Source organism: Triturus cristatus, chromosome 11, assembly GCF_964204655.1.
Source record: "Triturus cristatus chromosome 11, aTriCri1.1, whole genome shotgun sequence".
Lineage (NCBI taxonomy): Eukaryota > Metazoa > Chordata > Amphibia > Caudata > Salamandridae > Triturus > Triturus cristatus.
Window position 1 is genome coordinate 804,193,174 of NC_140594.1, and position 22,933 is coordinate 804,216,106.

The 22,933-nt window shown below is 48.0% G+C and overlaps 1 protein-coding gene across 2 annotated transcripts in view; it reads left to right on the forward strand.

The window, feature by feature from the left end:
* Positions 1-17,525, forward strand: part of LOC146785459 (erlin-2-like) — a 250,152-nt gene extending 232,627 nt beyond the window's left edge. For both annotated transcript variants that reach the window (XM_085634516.1, XM_085634517.1), the window contains one exon: positions 14,763-17,525. In XM_085634516.1, coding sequence (XP_085490642.1) covers positions 14,763-14,957 — 195 coding nt within the window. In that variant the 3' untranslated portion in view covers positions 14,958-17,525. The remainder of the gene's footprint in view (positions 1-14,762) is intronic.
* The last annotated feature ends 5,408 nt before the right edge of the window (positions 17,526-22,933 follow it).

A 22,933-nucleotide genomic window follows, 5' to 3' on the forward strand; every position in this document is an offset into this window, starting at 1 on the left:
TGGGATGGGGTGGCCATATGGGAGAGGCGGAGATCAGAGGACTCTGGTCTCCGGCGGAAACTCTGCTCCATATCAACCTATTGGAGCTGAGGGCGATCGCACTTGCACTGAAAGCCTTCCTTCCCTCTGTCCGGGGAAGTATCGTGCAGGTGTTCACGGACAACACCACCGCCATGTGGTATTGCAACAAACAGGGCGGGGTGGGGTCGTGGACCCTTTGTCAGGAGGCTCTGCGCCTCTGGACATGGCTGGAACATCAGGGCATCACCCTGGTGGTTCAACATCTGGCGGGCTCTCTGAACGCTAGAGTAGACGAACTCAGCCGCCGGTGCATGATGGATCACGAATGGCGTCTGAACTCGGACGTGGCGCAAGGTCTCTTTCTGCAGTGGGGAGAGCCTTGGTTAGATCTATTCGCCACCGAAGAGAACGCGCAATGTCAGCAGTTCTGCGCGTTGGAATTTCCAAGGCGGCACTCGCTCGGAGATGCTTTTCGTCGCGAGTGGAGTTGCGGTCTGTTGTACGCCTTTCCGCCTATACCACTTCTGCCCAGAGTGCTGAAGAAGATCAGGCGCGACCGGGCCCAAGTCATCTTGGTGGCTCAGGATTGGGCACGAAGGTACTGGTATCCCGAGCTACTCAGTATGTCCATCGATCCCCCGATACGACTGCCTCTTCAGGAGGACCTTCTGTCGCAGCAGCAGGGGGCGGTCCTCCACCCGAACATGTCCAGCCTCCACCTCCATGCGTGGAGATTGAGCGGCGGCAGTTGATGCCATTTGACTTGCCTCCTGAAGTCTGTGATGGCATTCTGGCAGCCAGGCGTCCCTCCACAAAGACGGTATACGCCTGCTGGTGGAACAAATTTGTGGCATGGTGCACAGCAAAGGCTGTGGATCCCCTTTCTGCCCCTCTTTCTTCTTTCTTTGGCCCAGCAGGGCTCTGCTCTGGGCACCTTGAAGCGTTATCTTGCTGCAATCTCTGCTTTCTTAAGGCTTCCTGATCAGCCTTCCCTTTTCAAGTCCCCTGTTGTCTCCTGTTTTCTCAAGGGCATTACTCATATGTTCCCTCCTGTTCCCTTCGTAATGCATCAGTGGGACTTGAACCTTGTTCTTACTTTTCTGATGTGCGCTCCCTTTGAGCCCCTTCACAACTGTCCACTTCGTCTACTGACTCTGAAAACTGCCTTCCTGGTGGCCATCACCTCCGCTAGGCGGGTGAGTGAGCTCCAGGCTCTGTCAGCGAAGCCTCCCTTCCTTTCGGTTCATCCGGATAAGGTTGTCCTCCGGACCCGTCCTTCTTTCCTTCCTAAAGTCGTGACTCCCTTTCACATCGGGCAATCTGTCACGCTACCCACCTTCTTTTCGCCTCCGCATCCTTCAAAAGATAAAGAGAGGCTCCATCGTCTGGACCCAAAACGTCCGCTGTCCTCACAAAACAGTTCCGGGTGGACGACCAACTTTTTGTTGGATATGTAGGTGCGAAGAAGGGAAACGAAGAAGGGAAACTTACATATCCAACTTTTTGTTGGATATGTAGCTGCGAAGTAGGGAAAAGCTGTGCACAAGCAGACCATCTCGCGATGGGTCGTGTTGTGTATTAAACTCTGCTATTCTTTGGCGAAAAAGGTCCCTCCTGTTGGGCTACGAGCCCATTTCACCCGGGCCACAGCGGCGACAACTGCCCTGGGACGGGGAGTCCCCTTGCAGGACATCTGTCAGGCGGCGACGTGGGCTTCACTGCACACGTTCGCCAGGCACTATTGCCTGGACAGCCAAGTCCGGAGAGATGGCCACTTTGGCCGTTCTGTTGTCCAGGACTTTCTGGTGTGATCTTGGTTCGCAGGCCCACCTCCGGGGTTGGTATTGCTGGAGTATCTATTCTAAGGTGAGGAATCTAACTAACGTGTTTCTTTCAGAACAAGTTACTTACCTTCGGTAACGATGTATCTGTAATAAACATTAGTTAGATTCCTCACGGACCCACCCAGCCTCCCCGTTCTGCGAACCGACATCTAGGGTTAAGGTTCTCCCTTTCAGGGCCCTAGATTTTTTGGCACCAGTGTCGGTCTCTTGCATGGCTCAGCGTCCCTGGCGCAGAAAGCTATGTACAAGAACTGACGTCCGCGCGCGAGGGCGGTGTCTAAGTACTCCGACGTCATTCCGGCGCACGACGCCAACGACGGACGCGGAACCGCAGACGACGCCTAGCGAAGCGCAAGGGGTATTGCTACAAAAATCTTTCCGGATCCAGTCTGACGCCTGGGGATATTCTAAGGTGAGGAATCTAACTAACTAATGTTTCTTACAGATACATTGTTACCGAAGGTAAGTAACTTGTTCAACTGGTAGGCTGACGTCGACTCTATTAGGAGGATGCCTTGTTTAAGACACTGGCCTTGTGATGGGAAATGTGGCTTTATTAGTGAGGTTACATTGAATGTGACCCCTGCGAGTGCAAAAATGTGGCTCTGCACATTGCACTTTATAATGTTGGCTGGTTGGCAAGATAAGTTGCATGCTGCTGGTTAATTTGTACTCTTTTAAATGTCTTAAAACATGTAGGATAATGGGCTACTGATTATCGAATGAGTTTTTGTTAGAAGGCATTTTCATTTTTGTACTGTTCTATATTTGCTATAGGTCGAAGATGTGTTGTTTGAATCAAACTAATTAAGCGCTATGTGCTGCTGATTTTATAAGATTTGTAATTACACGTAAATTAATTGGGTAATGTGCAATATTTCTATAATGTATTTCTTGGAAATCTTTTGACTTTAATTAAATTAACACCTTAGTACACTATTTTCAGGGAATTGACTACAACCTTCTTCATGCACCCATCAATTTCACCTTAGTAGTCTTTTCGAGCTTAGCCCCATTTTAGTGATAATGCCCAAAATAAAAGGCACCCTAAACTAACCTCGTGCTGTTAGGCGTTACATAAATTTGCCTGAAACAGAGAACTACTGATACAAAAACAGAGGAGCAATTAACAAAGGCCTGTTGGTGAAAAGGAAAGAGAAGTGGGAGATGCAAGTAGGGGCAGAAAGGCTCTGGACTTTTCTTGTCATACTTTCCGGTTTTTAATTTCTTAATGCAATTTTATGCTGTGTTATGGATCATTTATAATATGATGGCCCTTTGGCATTTTAGATTCACAACTATTAACTCCTGCTAACTAACATCACACAGAACATGATTACGATGGAAAGATGATAGTGTTAACTGTTTGTATGAAAGTTAGTCATCTAGGCGTTTTAAATGCAGACAAAGTGTGCTCTAGAATGGAGCAGCTGTTGCATATTATGCCAGATCAGGCCATACCTGGGAGGTTTCCTATAACCCTCAGACAGTAGAGTTATATCAACTAGCCATCTGGAGTAGGAAAAACAGACAGGTCCTGGACCCTGAACAGGGAAAGCATAGTCGAATCCAGCTGCCACAAGTACCTTGGAGTCACATTCAACAACAATGACAAATACAAATCTCAATTAGAAGAACAGAAAAAGAAGGGTGCTGCACTCGCCTTTGCAATTGGCTCAATTCAAAAGAAACTACGCGGTCCAACTCTTGCACCCACACTACAGGTCGCCCAGGCGAAAATCATTCCTACCCTAACCTATGGCAGCGAAGTCCTCAAAGGACTAGACTGCTGCCAACTGGAAAAAATAATCTCAAAGATCTACAGATTAGTGTTCTCGTTACCTCCTCAAACATCTCCGGCACGAATCAGGCTTGAATTTGGAATCTGCCAGCAAACACTTGCAAGAGCTATGAGTTTCATCGTGTGCTGTCACAAGCTACGGTCATCTAAGGAGGGAAGTCTAGGCATCCACCTGTGGGCTAGTCTTGACACAGGTAAATGGCAAGCCGGATACAACTACCTGGCAAAAGGCCTGATCACCTTAGGTCTAAATGATCTCTGGAATATGCACATAACCCAGAAGGAATTTAAACGGCTAGCGAAAAAAAGCACAAAACATCTCTCAATAGTTGAAGACAAGGCTCGTCTAGCCAAAAGAAGTCACGGGTGGCTGACGCTGCAATCATACGCCTTGTCGACCTCACAACAGTATCTAACCGTGCCCTTTTCTGTACGCACAAAATTAAGTTTCCTAAAATTGAGACTGGGAGTCATTAACTTGTTGGTGCATTTGCCTAAATGGAAAAAAGAACGTGGAAGCGTTCTCTGCCGACTCTGTGGGGACCAAAAAGAAGACATTATACACATCATATGTCTATGCCCAAAACTACTGACCAATAGACGGTCCCTTCTCAAACATCACTGGAACACAAGAAAGATCAGAACTTGCAGAGAAGCAGTGTTGGCTTGCTTTGATCCCAAGAACATCAAACTAAACTGTGCCCTGGTAAGGTTCATGGCCTATGCTGAAAAAAAACTTTGTGAGGGATCCCCCGTTAGCAATCCTCTGTCGCCATAACTTCCTGGCAGGCATAACATTTTATCCCTCAGTTCACAGGACCAATTTAGTCTCTTTTAAATGAAAGATTTCTTGTCATTTTAATTTTGTACTTGCAATGGTTTTTTTTTCAAATCACGCAATAAAGTATTATTATTAAAAAGACACTGGCCTTGTGATGGGAAATGTGGCTTTATTAGTGAGGTTACATTGAATGTGACCCCTGCGAGTGCAAAAATGTGGCTCTGCACATTGCACTTTATAATGTTGGCTGGTTGGCAAGATAAGTTGCATGCTGCTGGTTAATTTGTACTCTTTTAAATGTCTTAAAACATGTAGGATAATGGGCTACTGATTATCGAATGAGTTTTTGTTAGAAGGCATTTTCATTTTTGTACTGTTCTATATTTGCTATAGGTCGAAGATGTGTTGGTTGAATCAAACTAATAAAGCGCTATGTGCTGCTGATTTTATGAGATTTGTAATTACACGTAAATAATTGGGTAATGTGCAATATTTCTATAATAATGTATTTCTTGGAAATCTTTTGACTTTAATTAAATTAACACCTTAGTACACTATTTTCAGGGAATTGACTACAACCTTCTTCATGCACCCATCAATTTCACCTTAGTAGTCTTTTCGAGCTTAGCCCCATTTTAGTGATTAATGCCCAAAATAAAAGGCACCATAAACCAACCTCGTGCTGTTAGGCGTTACATAAATTTGCCTGAAAAAGAGAACTACAGATACAAAAACAGAGGAGCAATTAACCAAGGCCTGTTGGTGAAAAGGAAAGAGAAGTGGGAGATGCAAGTAGGGCACAAAGTCTCTGGACTTTTCTTGTCATACTTTCCGGTTTTTAATTTCTTAATGCAATTTTATGCTGTGTTATGGATCATTTATAATATGATGGCCCTTTGGCATTTTAGATTCACAACTATTAACTCCTGCTAACTAACATCACACAGAACATGATTACGATGGAAAGATGATAGTGTTAACTGTTTGTATGAAAGTTAGTCATCTAGGAGTTTTAAATGCAGACAAAGTGTGCTCTAGAATGGAGCAGCTGTTGCATATTATGCCAGATCAGGCCATACCTGGGAGGTTTCCTATAACCCTCAGACAGTAGAGTTATATCAACTAGCCATCTGGAGTAGGAAAAACAGACCAGCGCTGTATCATAAATCTCTCTCATGCTTACTTTTAAGTAATTCACATTAGGAAAGGAAGAATATTCTCAGACCTCGGAAGCCACCTTAAGCTCTGTTTTGGAGGAGTTCAGGTTCTTTCAGTTATCAGTCTTCAACCATTGTTGGCTGATGCACATAGCGATGCTAGACATTCTTTGTAGAAGAGTGTTGTGTCAACAGCATGATTAAACAATTGTATCTTAAAGGAGCGAATCAGGTCTGTATAAAAAAAATAAAAAACGGGGGAGCAAGGCTGTGCAGAGCCATCCGGAAATTTCAAAGCAAAATGGAAGGGTTGCAAGCAAAATGGAGGTAGCAAGATTTCTGTGAGAATAGTGTAGTCAGCCTTGTCAAAACTTGCTGACCGATCCAGCAAATTGAGCTTGCTGATAACTATCTTCACTTGATACAATTTCCATAAAGGAATAATTCTTATTTAGCAGACCAACGAGCATCAACCATTTATTTTTATACTGGTTTGCCTTTCCCAGTAAATTGCAACCAAATTAAAAAATGTGACATTTATAGAGATCAAAGCATAAATTGTAATCTAGAAAGTGCCCCTAGTTTCCAAATCTGCATCCAAAAAGGATTTTCAGATGTACTGAACAATTGCCCAACGTGTGTTTTGCGACTCAGTCATCACTTCTTCTGATAGAGACTCCTAACATCAGATTCCTCTCCTTTAGAGTATTCCCAGGCTGTCAAACTGGAATTGGAGAATTTTGAGCCAAATCTCTGCACGCAGGTAGGTGGTATCATAAAGCTCCACACCAACATCTCTCCAGTCCGGAGGTGACACCTGGGGCCCTATGTAGACGTCTCCCATTCGTGCTGACATCAGTTCCTTTCTTTCCGCGCCCACAGACACAGATCCAGAGCTACCCCTGGTCTCTTTGAGACTGCTTTTTTCCCCCACCCCTTGAAATTTCTCTAAGAGTGTGTGAGGGAAATGTCCCCCTGCAAAACCAACACGGTTTTAACCTTGTAAGAAATGTCACAAACAATTATCTGTGACAGACCCCTATGTGGTTTGCCTGTGATGCCTGTGGTCAGACCACAACTCTAAGGCCATCAGCAACTGTGCATTGATGCATCTGAAAGCCACCCAGGAGCACGAGTTGAAACTTTTCGTCTTTAACCTTCAAAAGAGACTGCTTCATCCGAAGTCACAGGGAAGAATCCAGTCTGGGAAGAATCTAGTTATGCTCCTAAAGCTGTACCCGCACAATGGGACATCCAGGTCTTCTGGTAAGAGCAAGTAAAAATATGTAGGAAGTCCAAGCGGGACCCGGCCCCATCTCGACACACTCATTCTCCTGAGAGGGAGCAAGGGTGTCTTCATGCCTCTGGAACCTGCTCCCGCTGTCATTCTTCAGAGCCGCTTCGAAATGTAGGCCAGCGACAGTCTAAGTTTCCAGGACTCTAGCAGACTCCTTGCCAGATTCAGAATTTCAGGCTACTATGTTGCTCGATTTTGCATGACACTGGCTCCCTCTGGCGCGCCCACTGGCCCAAAGAGCTGATATGCCCCGTAACTGGATTTCTGCCTGTGGGTCCTCCCTTGGCACCAGTTTGGTACTCTGAATCTACCCCCAGATCCATATCAGCGTCGGTACCGTACCTGTTCCCTGACAGTCTTCCACCACTGGAATGCAATCCACTGGTGCCGGATGATGATTGCCAACCCATCGTGCTGTCTGACTCCAAAATGGTGCCACATTAACCTCGAATGAGCTTATACTGCAAAATACAGCAATCATTCTGACTCTAAAACAGTGTCTTTGCCCCATGGCAGGTCACAATTCAATCCATTTTTTGGAACAGACTCAGATAATGTTATGTTATGTTAATGTTAATGTTAGTGTGTATTTATAAAGCGCACGTACACCCGGTTGGCTTCATGGCGCTAACAGACAGCTTGACAAGGCAGCGAAAGCTAATCCTGACTAAACAGCCAGGTTTTCAGGAGTTTCCTAAATGGAAGGATGTCAATGCACGTTCGGATCTCAAGAGGGAAAGAGTTCCACAGCTTGGGAGCAAGAATGGCAAACCTGCGACCTCCAAGACGGGCCCTCTTGAAGTTTGGAATAGTAAGAAGGGAAAGATGGGTGGATCTTAGGTGGCGAGTAGGGGCGTACCTAAGTATGATGTTGTTAATGAATTCCGGGCTGGTGCCGTGTAAGGCCTTAAAAATAAGGCAACCGGTTTTAAAAGCACAGCGATGTGACACCGGGAGCCAATGTAATTTCCTCAAGAGAGGCGAGGCAGGTTGCCATTTAGGTTGGTGGTATATCAGTCGGGCTGCCTGGTTTGGACCATTTGAAGGCGTTTGAGCAGATAATGCGGCATTCCCAAGTAGACCGAGTTGGAATAGTCTAAGTGAGATAGTACAGTAGAAATCATGCCTTGGACCATAGCTTCATGAGTGAGAAAACGATGGATCTTCCTGATTTTACGCAGTTGGTAGAAGCATTTGGACACCACTGCTCCAACCTGGGCTTTTAAGGATAGGCCGCTATCCAAAAGTACCCCCAAAGTCTTGGCGGAGCTAGAGGGGATGGGAGGAGGACCGAGCGCAGGAGGCCAATATTGGGGGCCCCAATGCTTAGAGCTATCCCCAGTAAGGACTATCTCCGTTTTCCCAGGATTAAGTTTCAGATGGTTCAGATCCATCCAAGTTTGGATGAACAGCATAGTCGTTGGTACCATCAACCCTGAGGAGAAGCTGCAGATCATCAGCATAATTAAGGACCAGTACCTTTCTCTCTTTCAGTGATTTAATCAGAGGGGACATATAGATGTTAAATAAGTGTGGGGAGAGAGCCGAGCCCTGAGGCACCCCACAGGTGGTAATGTGAGAGGCAGAAGAAAATTGGCCAAGGCGCACTGCTTGAGAGCGGTCCTTCAGAAAAGAGGCGATCCAACGCGCCGCTATGCCTGAGACTCCAGTCTCCCTGACACGGTCGACCAAGATGTTGTGGTCGACCGTGTCAAAGGCCGCAGACAGATCCAGCAGAACCAGGGCTCGAGGACACCCTCTATCAGCGAAGTCACGTAGACTATCCATAGCTGACAGGATCACGGCTTCAGTAGAATGCGCGGGACGAAAGCCAGCCTGATGGGAGTCCAAAAGTTTATACCTCTCCAAGACGTTGGAGAGGCATCTAGCTACATAGCTCTCCAATACCTTGGCCAAAAAAGGTAACAAGGATATGGGACGGTAGTTGGCGAGGAGCGCCGGGTCAGCTCCTAACTTTTTCAGGAGGGGGACCACTGTGGCTTTTTTAAAAGCTAAGGGAACTGTACCAGATGTAATACATTTGTTCAGTAGGGCAAGGGCCGGGCCAGGATGGATCGCCAAGCACTCTTTTAGAATATGAGGAGGGCAGCAGTCCACGGGTGCACCTGATTTAGTTTCCTTTAAAAGAGACAGGAAGGTCTCTTCGCTAATCGGAGGGAAAGTGAAGAAGGTGCTGTTGTTACAGTGATGAGCCGGGGCATTCTGCTGGGGGGGGTGGGACGGTATACTGCTTTTTATTAGAGTAATCTTATCAATGAAATAATCATTCAGGGAATCACATAGTTCCTGGGAAGGAGCGGCCTTTCTTAAGGTGCGTTCCGGGTTTGAGAGTTCGTCTATTACAGAGAATATTATTTTAGAACTATGATTAGACTTTAGGATGCGATCAGAGAAGAAAGCAGTTTTAGCGATCAGAATGTTTTTCCTATAATCTTTATGCGCAATGATGTACTGAGATCTTTTTTCAGGAGAGTATTGTTGGCGCCATTGTCTCTCCAATTGACGTACCGTCAGTTTCTGTGCTTTAAGATCATCTGAAAACCATCTGTTTGTTTCAGTCCGACGCAATAATTTAACTCTTTTGGAAGGGGCATGTTTATCACTGGCCTCAAGAAGCCACCCGGATACCTTATTTTCCAGAATGTTAACATCATCGTGATGTAAAACTGGGGTCGAGTCTCCTAAAGTGTTGAAAAAATCTTCTTTGTTAATGAGGTTCCATTTTCTAGCCGTGCCTCCTTCCCGTACTTTGGCTTTTAAAGGGGCCGATCTCATGATTTGAAATTTCTGGAGATGGTGATCGGACCAGATGCAAGGTAACACAGATGGGATAGTGATATTCAGGTTAGCAGCCCAGATTTGGTCCAGAATTCGGCCCTTAGAGTGAGTTGGAGAGGGGACCAGCTGAGAAAAATTGAGATTTTTAAGTAGGTCAGACATTTCTACAGAGTGAGACCCCTCGTTGGGGTCACCATACCAGTAGTTGAAGTCTCCTACCAGGAGAACCCTGGCATGTTCCGTCACTAATGTAGCTGTCTGTTCACTCAGTCATTGGGAAGAAAGGCATCGGCTTAGGTGGTCTGTACAATAGGACACAGACCAGAGAGTCATGAGCTGACTCTAGTTTAATCACAATGTTATCCGTGTCTGTGAGAGGTAGGCACTTCAGAGAGCAAAAGGAGAGGTCAGTGTGGATAATAGCAGCCACACCGCCACCTGACTTGCCCGGGCCTCTATTAGCCGATATGATGTAGTAGTCAGGGGGTAGTGCAGCGAGTATATCCGGGGCAGAATCATCGGTAAGCCATGTCTCAGACAATAGCAGAACATCAGGTTTGTCCGTAGTCAGGAGTAAAAAAATATCCAGTTTATGTTTCACCAAGGAACGTGTGTTAAGGTAGTAAATTGACAGAGGGACTGCTCCCTGCGTAGTCTGAATGAGGGGGTGCGGATTAAATGCCGTGGTAGGCAGGAGCTCCGGACAACTATTACGTGCAGTGAATAAATTATTGGCAATTAGAATAGAAGAGACCTTACTAGCAGGTTGACTGTACATATTGTGCAACGCCTTCAGTGTCTCAGGTGGATAGGTTATGGGCCGACCAAGGTGGCTGGCCCCTGGGTCCGGAGGGGCGCGGACGGGCGCAGACGGGCTTGCCTTTAGCGCGCTGTCGGCGCGCCCGCTGCGCGCGTCCGCTGCGCGTGCGCGATGGCATCTGCAATTTGTATAATGCTAGAGCAGATTTTTCTCAGCCGTATCATGAGGAGAATTGGTATGAAGATCTTCAGGACACCTGTTCTCCATCCACTGTTGTGTTCTTGGCTCCAGGCTCTGCTACTGAAGACAGTACATCTTTTGTATGGTGATGTGGAGTGCTGTAGAGGTGCTTGACTCCCACCACCCCACTCTGGAGATCAGGACTACTGAGGTGCTTCAGCCTGGTCGGACTAATTTTGAGCCCCTATTTCTATTTAATGAGGCTCTCATTGAAACCCTCTTGGCCAAGCCATGCTCTGAGCCTCCAGTCAACTGACAGATTGCCCGGTGCAACCATCCTGCGCCTGGGAATCTCGATTTTGTCACCCTGCATCCCATGCCGGTGCGGGGCGACAAAATCAGGTTTCGGCTAGCAAGGTGAACCTGAATGCATTCCCTTCTACTATTCCTGGTAGAGAGTGTAAGATGATCGAGACATTTTGGAAGAGGGTATATTCTTCAATCAGTCTCGCTTACAGTTTGTGAACACCAGATACTTTGATGGGCTGCTACACCCACGCCCTGTGGCACTCAGTGGCCCAAGTTCTTTTTATTGTACCTGAAGAAGCTGGTGCCATCCTTTCTCATACCATGCAACGTGGTCATGATGCAGCTAAGTTCACGATCCATTGTGAGATAGACATGACTGATTCCCTGGGCAGAATCATCGGTACCAGTGTGGATACGGTCCACTGGTATTTCAGGTGCTGTCCAAGCCAGCTTGCTAGATATGCCATTTGATGTTTTTGTTACTTTGGGGCGATGGCAGATATGGCCCTTAACCGCTTTTAGGATAGCAGGGCCACAGCTTGTACCCTGGGCCTGTCTGGCTTCCTGTGTCAGCTGCCCCTACTGTTTTGCCTTCTGTGGTTTCTACAGGAGGGTTTTTTCTTGTCTCCAATACATGTAGCCAGAGCAAGAACTCCCTCAGTCCTTTCGGGGATTTCCACAGACTGTGTGGTCAACAGGGGCAATGTGCAGCCCAGTCATCTGCTCATCCAGCTGTTGCAGCCTTCAAGCTTCTTTAGTGCATCTTTACGGACACAGCCACCTCGTCGGAGGCAGAATTCAGTACTTCTGCCAGGGTGGGAAGACCTAAAGACAAGATGGTGTTACAGATAGTCCAGAGGGGCTATGCATTACCATTAATGCTGTACCTTCCACTGTCTTCAGAACGGCTGACAAAGAACCATCTGTCCATTTTGCAGCAGCAAATGCAGGCTCTCTGGCCAAAGGAGCTGTAGAGAGGGGTGCTGACACCAGAAGTAGGTTGTGATTGCTACTCCTGCTGTTTTATGGTGCAGAGGAACGACAACGGATTAAGTCTTATTTTAGATCTTCGTCCTCTCAACGCCTTCCTGCATAAGGAAAAAATCAAGATGCTTACCTTGGCCCAGGTCTTTTCTGCTCTCAACCCTGGAGACTGGATAGTAGCATTGGACCTGCGAGAGGCTTACTTTCACTTCCCCGTACTGAAGGGCCACAGGCTCTATCTGCGGTCCACAGTAGGGCAGGAGCATTTTCAGTTCCCTGTGCTATCTTTTGGCTTCACCGGTACCCCTTGGATGTTCATGAATGAGATGGCAATGGTTTCAGCCCATCTTTGGATGTCAGGGTTTCCAGGCTTCCTCTATCACCATTGGGCTGCTGAAGGCTGGCTCGCCCCTGGCAGTGGTCGCCCATCTCTAGACTATGGCAAACTCCTAACCTCATTGGAGTTTGCTATCAATGTGCCTAAGTTACATCTGACTCCTTTGCAGATGATTCCATTCATTGAAGCCATTCTGGACACGGTGCAGTATCGCACCTGTACCTGGAGCAGAGTTGAGGACATTCAGGCTGTGATCCCACTGTTTCACCTCAGTCTTGAATTTAAGTGATGATGACTCTAAGGTTATTGCGGTTGATGGCCTCCTGCATCCTGCTGGTCAAGCATGCCAGATGGCAAATGTGAACTCTGTAGTGAAATCTGAGGTCCCAGTGGGCTCAGCACCAGGGGGCGCTCTCTGATCAAGTTGAAATTTCAACGGAGACTGCGAAAACCTGCAATGATGGCTGCTGGACTGGTATTGGGAAGACCCCTCCTCCCTACCCCACCCATAGATGACATTGGTGACCAATGCATTGCCACATTGGGGGTGGAGAATGGAGACTTCTGGTCTCCAGTGGAGGCTCAGTTCCACATCAACCTGTTGGAGTTACAAGCCATCCACTTGCTGTTGAAAGCCTTCCTACTGTCTTTCAAAAGGAAGGTTGATTCAGGTGTTCACATACAACACAACTGCCATGTGGTGTTGCAAAAAGCAGTTTGTGGAGAGGGTTGTGGACCCTGCGCCAGGAGTCTTTGTGCCACTGGACATGGTTGGAACACCAGGGAATTTTGCTGGTGGGGCAGCACTGGGGAGGGGGAGAGGGGCCGTGCTGCAAAGCTTCAGCGTTTCCTAGCATCCAGGCATCCTTTTATAAAACGAAAAAAAGTAAATCATTCTGTTGATCAGTGTCTAATTCATACTAGGTTCCTGGCTTGTATGCAGCTAGCAACTTATTATCGAGTCTATATCAGTGGGCCAGGACGTCAGCAACAACCCAAAACGCAGTCAAAAATTTAATTCACAGAAACTAGTGTCATTGGTGACATGTTGGTCTCTGAATATGTAACATAATAAGGTAATTGTAATGTAAAAGCTCTTTCTAACGCTCGATGATTGCCACATGGCGCATTATAATTTCTGTTGTATTGCAGTGTAGGATCACCTTGCATATTTTGTGCAACACAAAAGTAGATTGGTTCTCATTTGTAAGATCCTCAAAAGCATATTTCACGCACTTTGAACCCTCACTGGAAACCAACTCTTGTTATCCACAGCTCCTCTATAATTCTGCATGTTTATACAAAAAGCGTTTGAGTTTTGCAAATCACTTCCTCGACTATAAATGCTGGTCAGTATTTAGCAAAGCTGATGGTGCTTTGCATAGTTCAACGTGGTGCATAGGGTGGGGTAGAGGGAAAAGATACTCCTACTTGCATCACATAGACATAGAAGTCCAGGTAGGAGATCAGCCGGGGATGCTTTTGGTATTTTCAGAAAATCAGTGGTTCTGTTCAATGGCCCTTGTCGTTCATGAGATGAGCCTTTAAAGCCTTCCTGAAGATTTGGCTGTGAAGAGATAATGGGAAGAGTGTTGGAGGGCTGAGGGGCCTTAGAAAAAAATGTGCATGGTAGTTTGGAGGAGGCTAGCAGTTAATTAGGTGTTAAATGCAGGCATCACTTACATTGTAAGTGTTAATGTATGGGAAGTGGAGCAGCATTGTTAGATTGTGGGTTGCATTGAGAGCCTGGGTGAAAACCTTGGCAATTGTTGGATGTAGTTGTGGATAGAAGCAAGATGAAGAGTGGGTGTGGCAAACTACACGACTATCATGAAGGCAAAGTAGCAGTGTAGTAGGCAATCAGGGGGCCATTACAGAAGTCTGTTAGTCTTGCTTTATGGGATAAGGTAAAAGTGTTCAGAAATTGATTATGTTCTGCAGGTGGAAGTGGCCAGATAATGCTGTGAGGGGTGATGGAGTCCAGTTCCATTTGGGTGTAAGAAATAGACTTTCAATCTCCTGACAGAGGGAAGGGAGTACTATACCAGGGAAGCTGCGAGCTGTGGTTGCAGTGGACGAGTAGTAGAAGATGGTTTCTGGTATTCTTCAATTGAACACTAGTAAAGAGTGCCATCCAGTGAGGTTTGGTATGACCTGGTATTAGCTGGTAATGCCAAAGTCTATGCTTTACCAATGAAAAATATAGGGACCGAGGCATGGGAAGATTTGTAATAGTTCAGGAACTGAGCCCAGGAACATTTTAATAAACTCAAGAGAAATGGGTGTTATCACGTAGAAGACAAACACTCAATCCAACAATTCAACTACTTGCCAATTCAGTTAATATTGAGTTTTGACTTTACTTTGGGGGGCAGATTGGTAAATTTGACCTAAAGGAACATAAACTCTAGTGCCTTCTGTGAAATTTTGATTGTAAACGTACAGTTCCGCTGCTCACAGCATACCTTTTCCCACCATTCTTCTCTCAACAGCTGAAATTAACTCGTGAGTACTTGCAGCTTATGAAATATAAGGCTATTGCATCCAACAGCAAGATCTACTTCGGCAAGAATATTCCCAACATGTTTGTGGACTCTGCGGGTGGCCAGCAGAATCCTGAAGTGGACCTCGGGGAGGACGCGAAGCCCCGGAAGGAGTGGCATTGGACCACTGAGGATGTTCTGTAACCAGCCTTTGCAAAACTTCTTATTTGTAACTGAACACAGAAGTGGAGATAACATCACTCCTCTGTTATCTTTTGGGATTTGGGTTTCCGAGGAAAAAAGAAGCAGAAACCTGACTTTTCTCCTGCACTTTTTTTTAACATTAGAAAGCAGGTAAAATCATGAGAAAGTAAGGGATTATCAATGGATGGGGCATAGATTGGTGATAAGAAACTTATTTGCAAGAATCTGGTCTCTCAACCCTGGCCCGTATGTTTTAGAACTGCATTATCCTTCACGTCCAAGTTCTTTTTTTTCTGTTCACTGCATATATTCTGTTGCTAAGAGGGGGTTTGAGAGACTAATTGGAATGGACTACATGTGCTTAATTAACACCTTGCCCTGCAGACCAAGCGAGTAAAAAGGAACCTGCTTGAATGTCTTCTACTTTATTCTTTGAGCGCAAAATCTGAAATTAATCCGCAAAACTGACCTTACTGCAGCAAGCTGCACATTAAGGTCCTTTACCATCAAGGTTACCTGCCCTGTTCTGTAGACAGCAACATTGTGGCACGAAATAGGAGAATCCTAGCCTTATAGCAAGATCGACTTGAATAGACTGAATAGGTAAACACAATAAGCTCATTGATGGAGGGGTAGAGGCACAGTTTATCTGTTGTCGCTTACACCCTAGTTTACCTACTGCCATTCAACGTGAGCACAAATAAACTGCCACCAAGATATAAGGTTCACTGGAGGCTAACTTTGTTACTGATATTTTAACCTGCTTAGGTGGCATCTTCATTTGTCTTGTTCCCATTGCGGTGGAGATTACAAAATCTTTTGTCATGCCACCAACAGAAATGGCGATGGGCCTGGATTAGAGCTGACACATAGCGGTATTCGAGAGGCATGCTAATAAAAATCGGTTCGACCATTTTGTGTCGCTGCCGAGTGGACGAACCATACATTGAATGCATGCTGAATGACAGCCTAAATGTAAGCAGAAAATATCCACAAATACATAAAAAATTAAAGATGTAATGCTCCCTAGATGAAGAGGTTTTTTTTGCATTTACTTTGAAGGCATGGCGATCTGCACTGAACATTGATCAGCACAAATGTGTGATCAAATCTCAAGCCTGAGACTGGCAAGAGACCAACCCTATGAATGTCAGATTTGTATTTACACTTAAATATGTAACTTATGTCCTGAACTTGAGAGATAGCCTCTCCAAACAATGGCATTTCTAAATGTTTTATAAAATTCAGAAAAAAATATGATCATGCGGTAGATTCATAAGCGTCTCGTTACACGAGCGGACTTTACGTACATTATGGGCTATCCAAGGGGCATTGACACTATGCCTTGGGAAACTGTTTTTCAGATTTTTAGTTCACTAAAATAAAACAAAATAGCGGGACACTTCTTGAAAGGAGTAACGTGATTTGTAGTAAACAAACATTGTGATAAGCAAACCAAGCAGTAACGGAGAGGTAGACATTTGATGCAAGCAACATTTTCTTGCACACCTTAAATGCACTAACGTTTTTTTTTCATATTTTTCCCCAAAAGAGAACACTGCATTTTTTAATGAGTATCTGCAGCTATTCACTGGGCCTTGTAAATTTCCCTACCAGGCGTATATATACTGTAGCTGCCACAGATCAGTGGACATTCGACCTCTAAAATGTTACCAATTTAGGAGTCCATCAGTCTTTTCTAGTGCAGAAATGAAAAAAGGACTGAATTCCTTTGATAAATTTAGACAAATGGTGATCTTTTAATGAAAATATCATAAGGGCAGCAAGTGTACCCCCCCTCAAAAAAAGCACCGAAGGCCAGAATGGAATGGAGCATTTTTCTCAGTTGTTTTGTCTGTTCCTTGTTTCTGGCTCCTGGTACCATGACGAGGTGTTAGGTTTTTGTTCGACTTAAATATTAAACAATCAATTAGTAGAAAGGAAACGAAAAGATTTTTGGAGGGAAATTACCAAATGGCTCCATGCCTTGGTAGTTTTTCTGTACAATATTTATACCTTTGTCACAGAATCTCCTTCGTTTTTTAGAAGATTTCTGCACATTATTTTAAGAATTTCTGAATTCTGGTAATTATCAACATTACTGAATATTTTGTCGAATGACCAAACCTTTTCTCTTTAGCTGCTTCAGTTAGCTGCTGCTCGTCATGAAACGTGCACCAAAAAGCACTGAGGGTCTCAGATGACGTTCTATAGTCTGGGGCAAAAAATATGTGAATTTTTGCCTGTTACTTTTTCTACACTAAAACTTTTTAATATGATCATGGTGCAAGCCAACCAAAGTGTATTGCACTGGCTTCTTTCTTATACAATGTTTTTCATGTTAAAAGAATTAATGAAAAATCTGTGGATTTTTACTTGAAACTTCTATCTGAAATGTTTTCTGGTGATATGCTTTTCAAATCAGGGCTCATAAATTATTTGTGAAGGAGTGTGGAGAAGAAATTGTGCATCTATATTTTCTGACCGTTGAAATAAAATCACATTTCCATTATCACTGTAACTTTAACTTTTTAAAAAGATCTATAGAGAATTAAAACTATAATTAAAGGTTGTGCTTCTTAGTCATTTAGTACTGTATTTTAGTGAAAAGAATAAGAATGCAATGCCTTACGTTTTGTGTTCTGTTTATGTATTTGTTTACTGGGTGGTGGGTGTGCTGCCATTGAAGGCTTCAATGCTTGTGTTAAAAGACATTACATATTGCCTGTGTCTAGAACGTTTTTAGGTCGAGCCTAGCGGCAGTGCGCATGCACTGCTCGCTCTGTAAGACTGCTGTAGTAGAGTTTGGGTGAGAAGCTGGGCCCACTCTCCTCCCATATTTTTCATTGACTTGTGTCGTCTTTCGAAAATGCTGCCTATGGATTCCTTAATAGGCTTGTTAGTCCTTCCTTAGTACGGTCTTGTCTTCATTTGTACCCTCCCATGGCGACAGGCCCTTTTTAGGTCTCGCCTGACCCAGCGCATGCGCTGGTCTGGCGAGACTTATTGTGAGGGCTCAAAAAAGTGCTACCACTGTAGCATAGAGCTACAGTGCATGTGCGCGGGCGCGCACGCGCCTCAATTTCGCGGCCGCTTTAATGTTTGATCGCGATTGCGAGTTTTTTTTCCTCCTGTTTATTACTTCTATGTAGTAATGGTGGCACCCGTGCGCCGCCATTACTACAGAGCAGTAATAAACAGAAACAAACATTGGCATAGCCAATAGGTCTCGCTTTTGGGACCTTATAAGTATTTAGTTATGCAACAGTTGCATAACTACATACTTATAAGGTCCCAAAAGCGAGACATTTTGGCTATGCCAATGCTTGTTTCTTCAGTTGTTACACAGGACCTGTTTTTTAGTCTGTAAGCACTATGAGATTCTCTTACTGCAGGCCGGACATGCTTTGCTTCAGCTGAAACCGCGTGTTTTTTTTAAGAAGCACGGCCGGCCCCATACCACGGTCGCTTGCTTTCAATCACTTTAACCCAGCGTAATCTTGTCTGTTTAAAACCCCCCAAGTAAATGGAATTAGAAATGATTAGCGAATTAAGTCATGTGGATTCCAGGTAGCACATAATCCCATGTTAATGAGCTGAAGCAGACAGCAGCACATCCATGTTACATATCATCTGTACTAAAGCCACCTGACGGGTTGTTTTCAAAAGCCTGTTTTATTTACTACAACACCACCACTACCAATACCACCAATACCAACACCACCAATAACACCACTACCAACACCATCAATACCAACACCTCCACCAATACTGCCAACACTACTACCACCACCACCACCACCAGTACCAATACCATCTGAAAGAAACACGTTAGTTAGATTCCTCACCTTAGAATATCCCCAGGCGTCAGACTGGATTCGGAAGATTTTTCGTCAGCAATACCCCTTGCGCGTCGCTAGGCGTCGTCTGCGGCTCCGCGTCCGTCGTCGGCGTCGTGCGCCGGAATGACGTCGTCGGAGTACTTAGACGCCGCCCTCGCGCGCTGACGTCAGTTCTTCTTTTTTCCGCGCCAGTAAGCGCCGATCCGGGAGAGCTACCCCTTTAGTCAATTTTTGACTAACTTTTTCGACTCTTTTTGGTCACTTCTCGACTCTGGTGCCGGTAGGTTTCAAGGTCTGCGACGACTGTTACCGACTGATGTCGGTGACCTATCATCACCGCCAGTGCCTGTACTGCTTGGGCCTCGACCACGACGCGGAGTCGTGCTCCGATTGTATGGCCCTGACCTCGAAAGCTAGGCGGGAGCGGTCCCGCAAGCTTCTCGAGCTTCGCCACTCGGCTCCACGCCCCTCTCGATCCCGGTCCAGGAGGAGGTCCAAGGATCGGTCGCAGAGCCGCACTCGACATCGTCACTCGTCTGGCTCGAAGTCTTTGGGTAAGTCGAAGCACTCCAAGAAGTCCAAGAGGCGACACCGCTCTTCGGACTCCCCTCGCCCGTCGCGCGACTCGGCCGAGGGTCCGGGTGGTTCCGGCTCCGCGGGAGCCGCAGGTGCCGCGCAAGTCCCCATACCCGCCGGTCCCTGGGACTGACGCGACGCCGGCGGAGGTCAGTGCCTTCCTCTCGGGCATGAGGAGCCTGGCCCCACCGTCGACGCCCGCTGGCGCGCCTTCGGGCCCCGACTGGGCGACCTCGCGTGCCGGCGGCTCCTGCCCCGGCACCGTTGGAGGCTCTGGCCCCGACGCCGCAGGTCCCCGAGGGGCCCGAGTCTGGGCCCCAGTCGACGCCGGTCGACCTCGTTACGCCTCCTCCTCCGCCGGCACCGGTACCACCGCCGACTCAGGTCGACGTCGATCCCCGGTTCAGCCCCTGTCCGGTCCCGACGCCGATGCAGCGCCGCCCGACGCCGCATCCGACGCCGCTAGAGACACATATTGTCTGTTGACCGGCTCCGATCATTCCTCCTGTCTACCAGGAATCGGATGACGGGAGCGAATGGGAGGGGTCTGACGACCCTATGGCCCTTCAGGGGCACCTTTCTCAGGACTGGGCAGATGAACTGGGGGAGGCCAGTGGATTGAATACCTCCCCGGACACTGGATTAATCTCTCCTCCGACTGTGGCTTCGGAGGAGGGTGCAGCTTTTTCTGTGGTGCTGCGCAAGGCGGCCGAAGCCCTTGGGCTTGAGCTGCCTGCCGTGGCTGTGAGGACTAACATCCTCACTGAGGTGCTTCAGTCTGCCGCATGCTCCACTGAGCCTCTGCTGCAATTCAATAAGGTCCTCACTGACGTTCTGCAGGGCACCTGGTCCAAGCCCTCCACAGTCCCTCCTGTGGATAGGAACGTTGCCAGGCGCCACCGCCCTGCTCCGGGCGACCCCAGTTTTCTGTCCCAACACCCCACCCCCGAGAGTCTGGTTATCCAGGCCTCTACCTCCCAATCCTCCTTCCCGTCCGCTCCTCCGGACCGGCGGTCTGTGAACACCGCCTGTCTCTTGGACCGTTATTCCCACTCTCTGTGGGATACGGTGGAGGACGTGCTGCCACTGTGCCCGGAGGAGGCCCGGGCGCGGCTTTCCTCGGCTCTGGCCGATGGGAGAGATGCAGCGCGCCATGCAATCCGATGTGGACTCGACACTACGGACTCGCTGGGTAGGGCGATTTCTACCACGGTGGCGCTTCGACGTCCCGCCTGGCTGCGGTCCACGTCCTTTTCAGGGGATGTCCAGAGCACACTCATGGACATGCCTTTTGATGGCGCTCGCCTTTTTGGTGAGAAAGCGGACAGTGCGCTGGCTCGCTTAAAGGACTCCCGGGCTACGGCCACGTCCTTGGGCCTCTCGGCCCCGCGGCCACAAACTTCCGCTTTTCGCTCCTTTCGTGGCCAAGGAAGGGGCACCTCCTCACGTCCGCCTAGCCACCGGCCGCAGAACCAGCCTGCACGTGGTTGCGGACGTGGTTTCCGCCGAGGCGGTACTGGAGGACGACACGGTCAGTCCACATCCACCCCGGCAGCATCCGCCTAAAAGCCTTCCTAGTCCGAGCTTTCAGGCCCATTCCACGCCAGTGGGAGGCCGGGTTCGCCATCACCTGCTCCACTGGCGTACCATTACTTCGGACAGGTGGGTGCTGCAAATCGTCTGCAGGGGCTACTCCCTCCCCTTCGAGACGACCCCTCCAGCCATGCCACCGCAGCACCACCGTATCTCGGGGGATCATTTGAATCTTCTACAAGAGGAAGTTTCGGCCCTCTTGGCCAAGGAGGCCGTTGAGCGCGTTCCGAGCCCAGAAGTAGGTCGTGGTTGTTATTCCCACTACTTTCTGGTTCCCAAGAAGGGCAAAGGAGGCCTACGCCCTATCTTGGACCTCAGGAACGTCAATGCCTTCCTCAGGAAGGAACGGTTCAAAATGTTGACTTTGGCTCAGGTTCTAGCTGCCCTAGACCCTGGAGACTGGATGGTAGCGTTGGACTTGCAGGACGCATATTTCCATATCCCCGTCCTGCCGGCCCACCGGCGTTACCTGTGGTTCACGGTGGGTCAGGAGCACTTTTAGTTCACCGTGCTCCCCTTCGGCCTTACCAGTGCCCCTCGGGTGTTCACGAAAGTGATGGCGGTGGTCGCAGCTCATCTGCGCACATCAGGGGTTCCAGTCTTCCCCCTATCTCGACGACTGGTTGAAGGCGGGCTTGCCCCAGACAGTCGTCTCCCACCTCCAGACTACGGCGGATCTCCTGCATTTGCTAGGGTTTTCCATCAACGTGCCGAAGTCACACCTGAGCCCCTCTCAGAAGCTCCTCTTCATCGGAGCGGTTCTCGATTCGGCGCAGTTCCGGGTTCATCCACCGGAACAGCGGGTCCGGGATATACAGGCCCTGATTCCCATCTTTCGGCCTCTATCCTGGGTTTCGGTCAGGCTAGTGTTGCGGCTTCTGGGGCTGATGGCCTCCTGCATCCTACTAGTGCATCACGCCAGGCGGCGCATGCGGGCTCTGCAGTGGGACCTGAAGTTTCAGTGGGCCCAGCATCACGGCAACCTGTCCGACCATGTCTTGATCTCGGAGGGCACTGCACAGCAGTTGCAGTGGTGGCTCAAGGACCGCGATTGGGTCACGGGCAAGAGCCTCTCCCTACCCCTACCGGAGCATGTCGTAGTGACGGATGCGTCCCTCCTGGGATGGGGTGGCCATATGGGAGAGGCGGAGATCAGAGGCCTCTGGTCTCCGGCGGAGTCTCGCCTCCACATCAACTTGTTGGAGCTGAGAGCGATCCGACTTGCACTGAAAGCCTTCCTTCCCTCTGTCTGGGGAAGTGTCGTGCAGGTGTTCACGGACAACACCACCGCCATGTGGTATTGCAACAAACAGGGCGGGGTGGGGTCGTGGACCCTTTGTCAGGAGGCTCTGCGCCTCTGGACATGGCTGGAACACCAGGGCATCACCCTGGTGGTTCAACATCTGGCGGGCTCTCTGAACGCCAGAGCAGACGAACTCAGCCGCCGGTGCATGATGGATCACGAATGGCGTCTGAACTCTGAGGTGGCGCAAGGTCTCTTTCAGCAGTGGGGAGAGCCTTGGTTAGATCTATTCGCCACCGACGAGAACGCGCAATGTCAGCAGTTCTGCGCGTTGGAATTTCCAAGGCGGCACTCGCTCGGCGACGCTTTTCGTCGCGAGTGGAGTTGCGGTCTATTGTACGCCTTTCCGCCTATACCACTTCTGCCCAGAGTGCTGAAGAAGATCAGGCGCGACCGGGCCCAAGTCATCTTGGCTCCGGATTGGGCACGAAGGTACTGGTATCCCTAGCTACTCAGTATGTTGACCGATCCTCCGATACGTCTGCCCCTTCGGGAGGATCTTCTGTCACAGCAGCAGGGGACGGTCCTCCACCCGAACCTGTCCAGCCTCCACCTCCATGCGTGGAGATTGAGCGGTGGCAGTTGATGCCATTTGACTTGCCTCCTGAAGTCTGTGATATCATTCTGGCAGCCAGGCGTCCCTCCACAAAGATGGTATACGC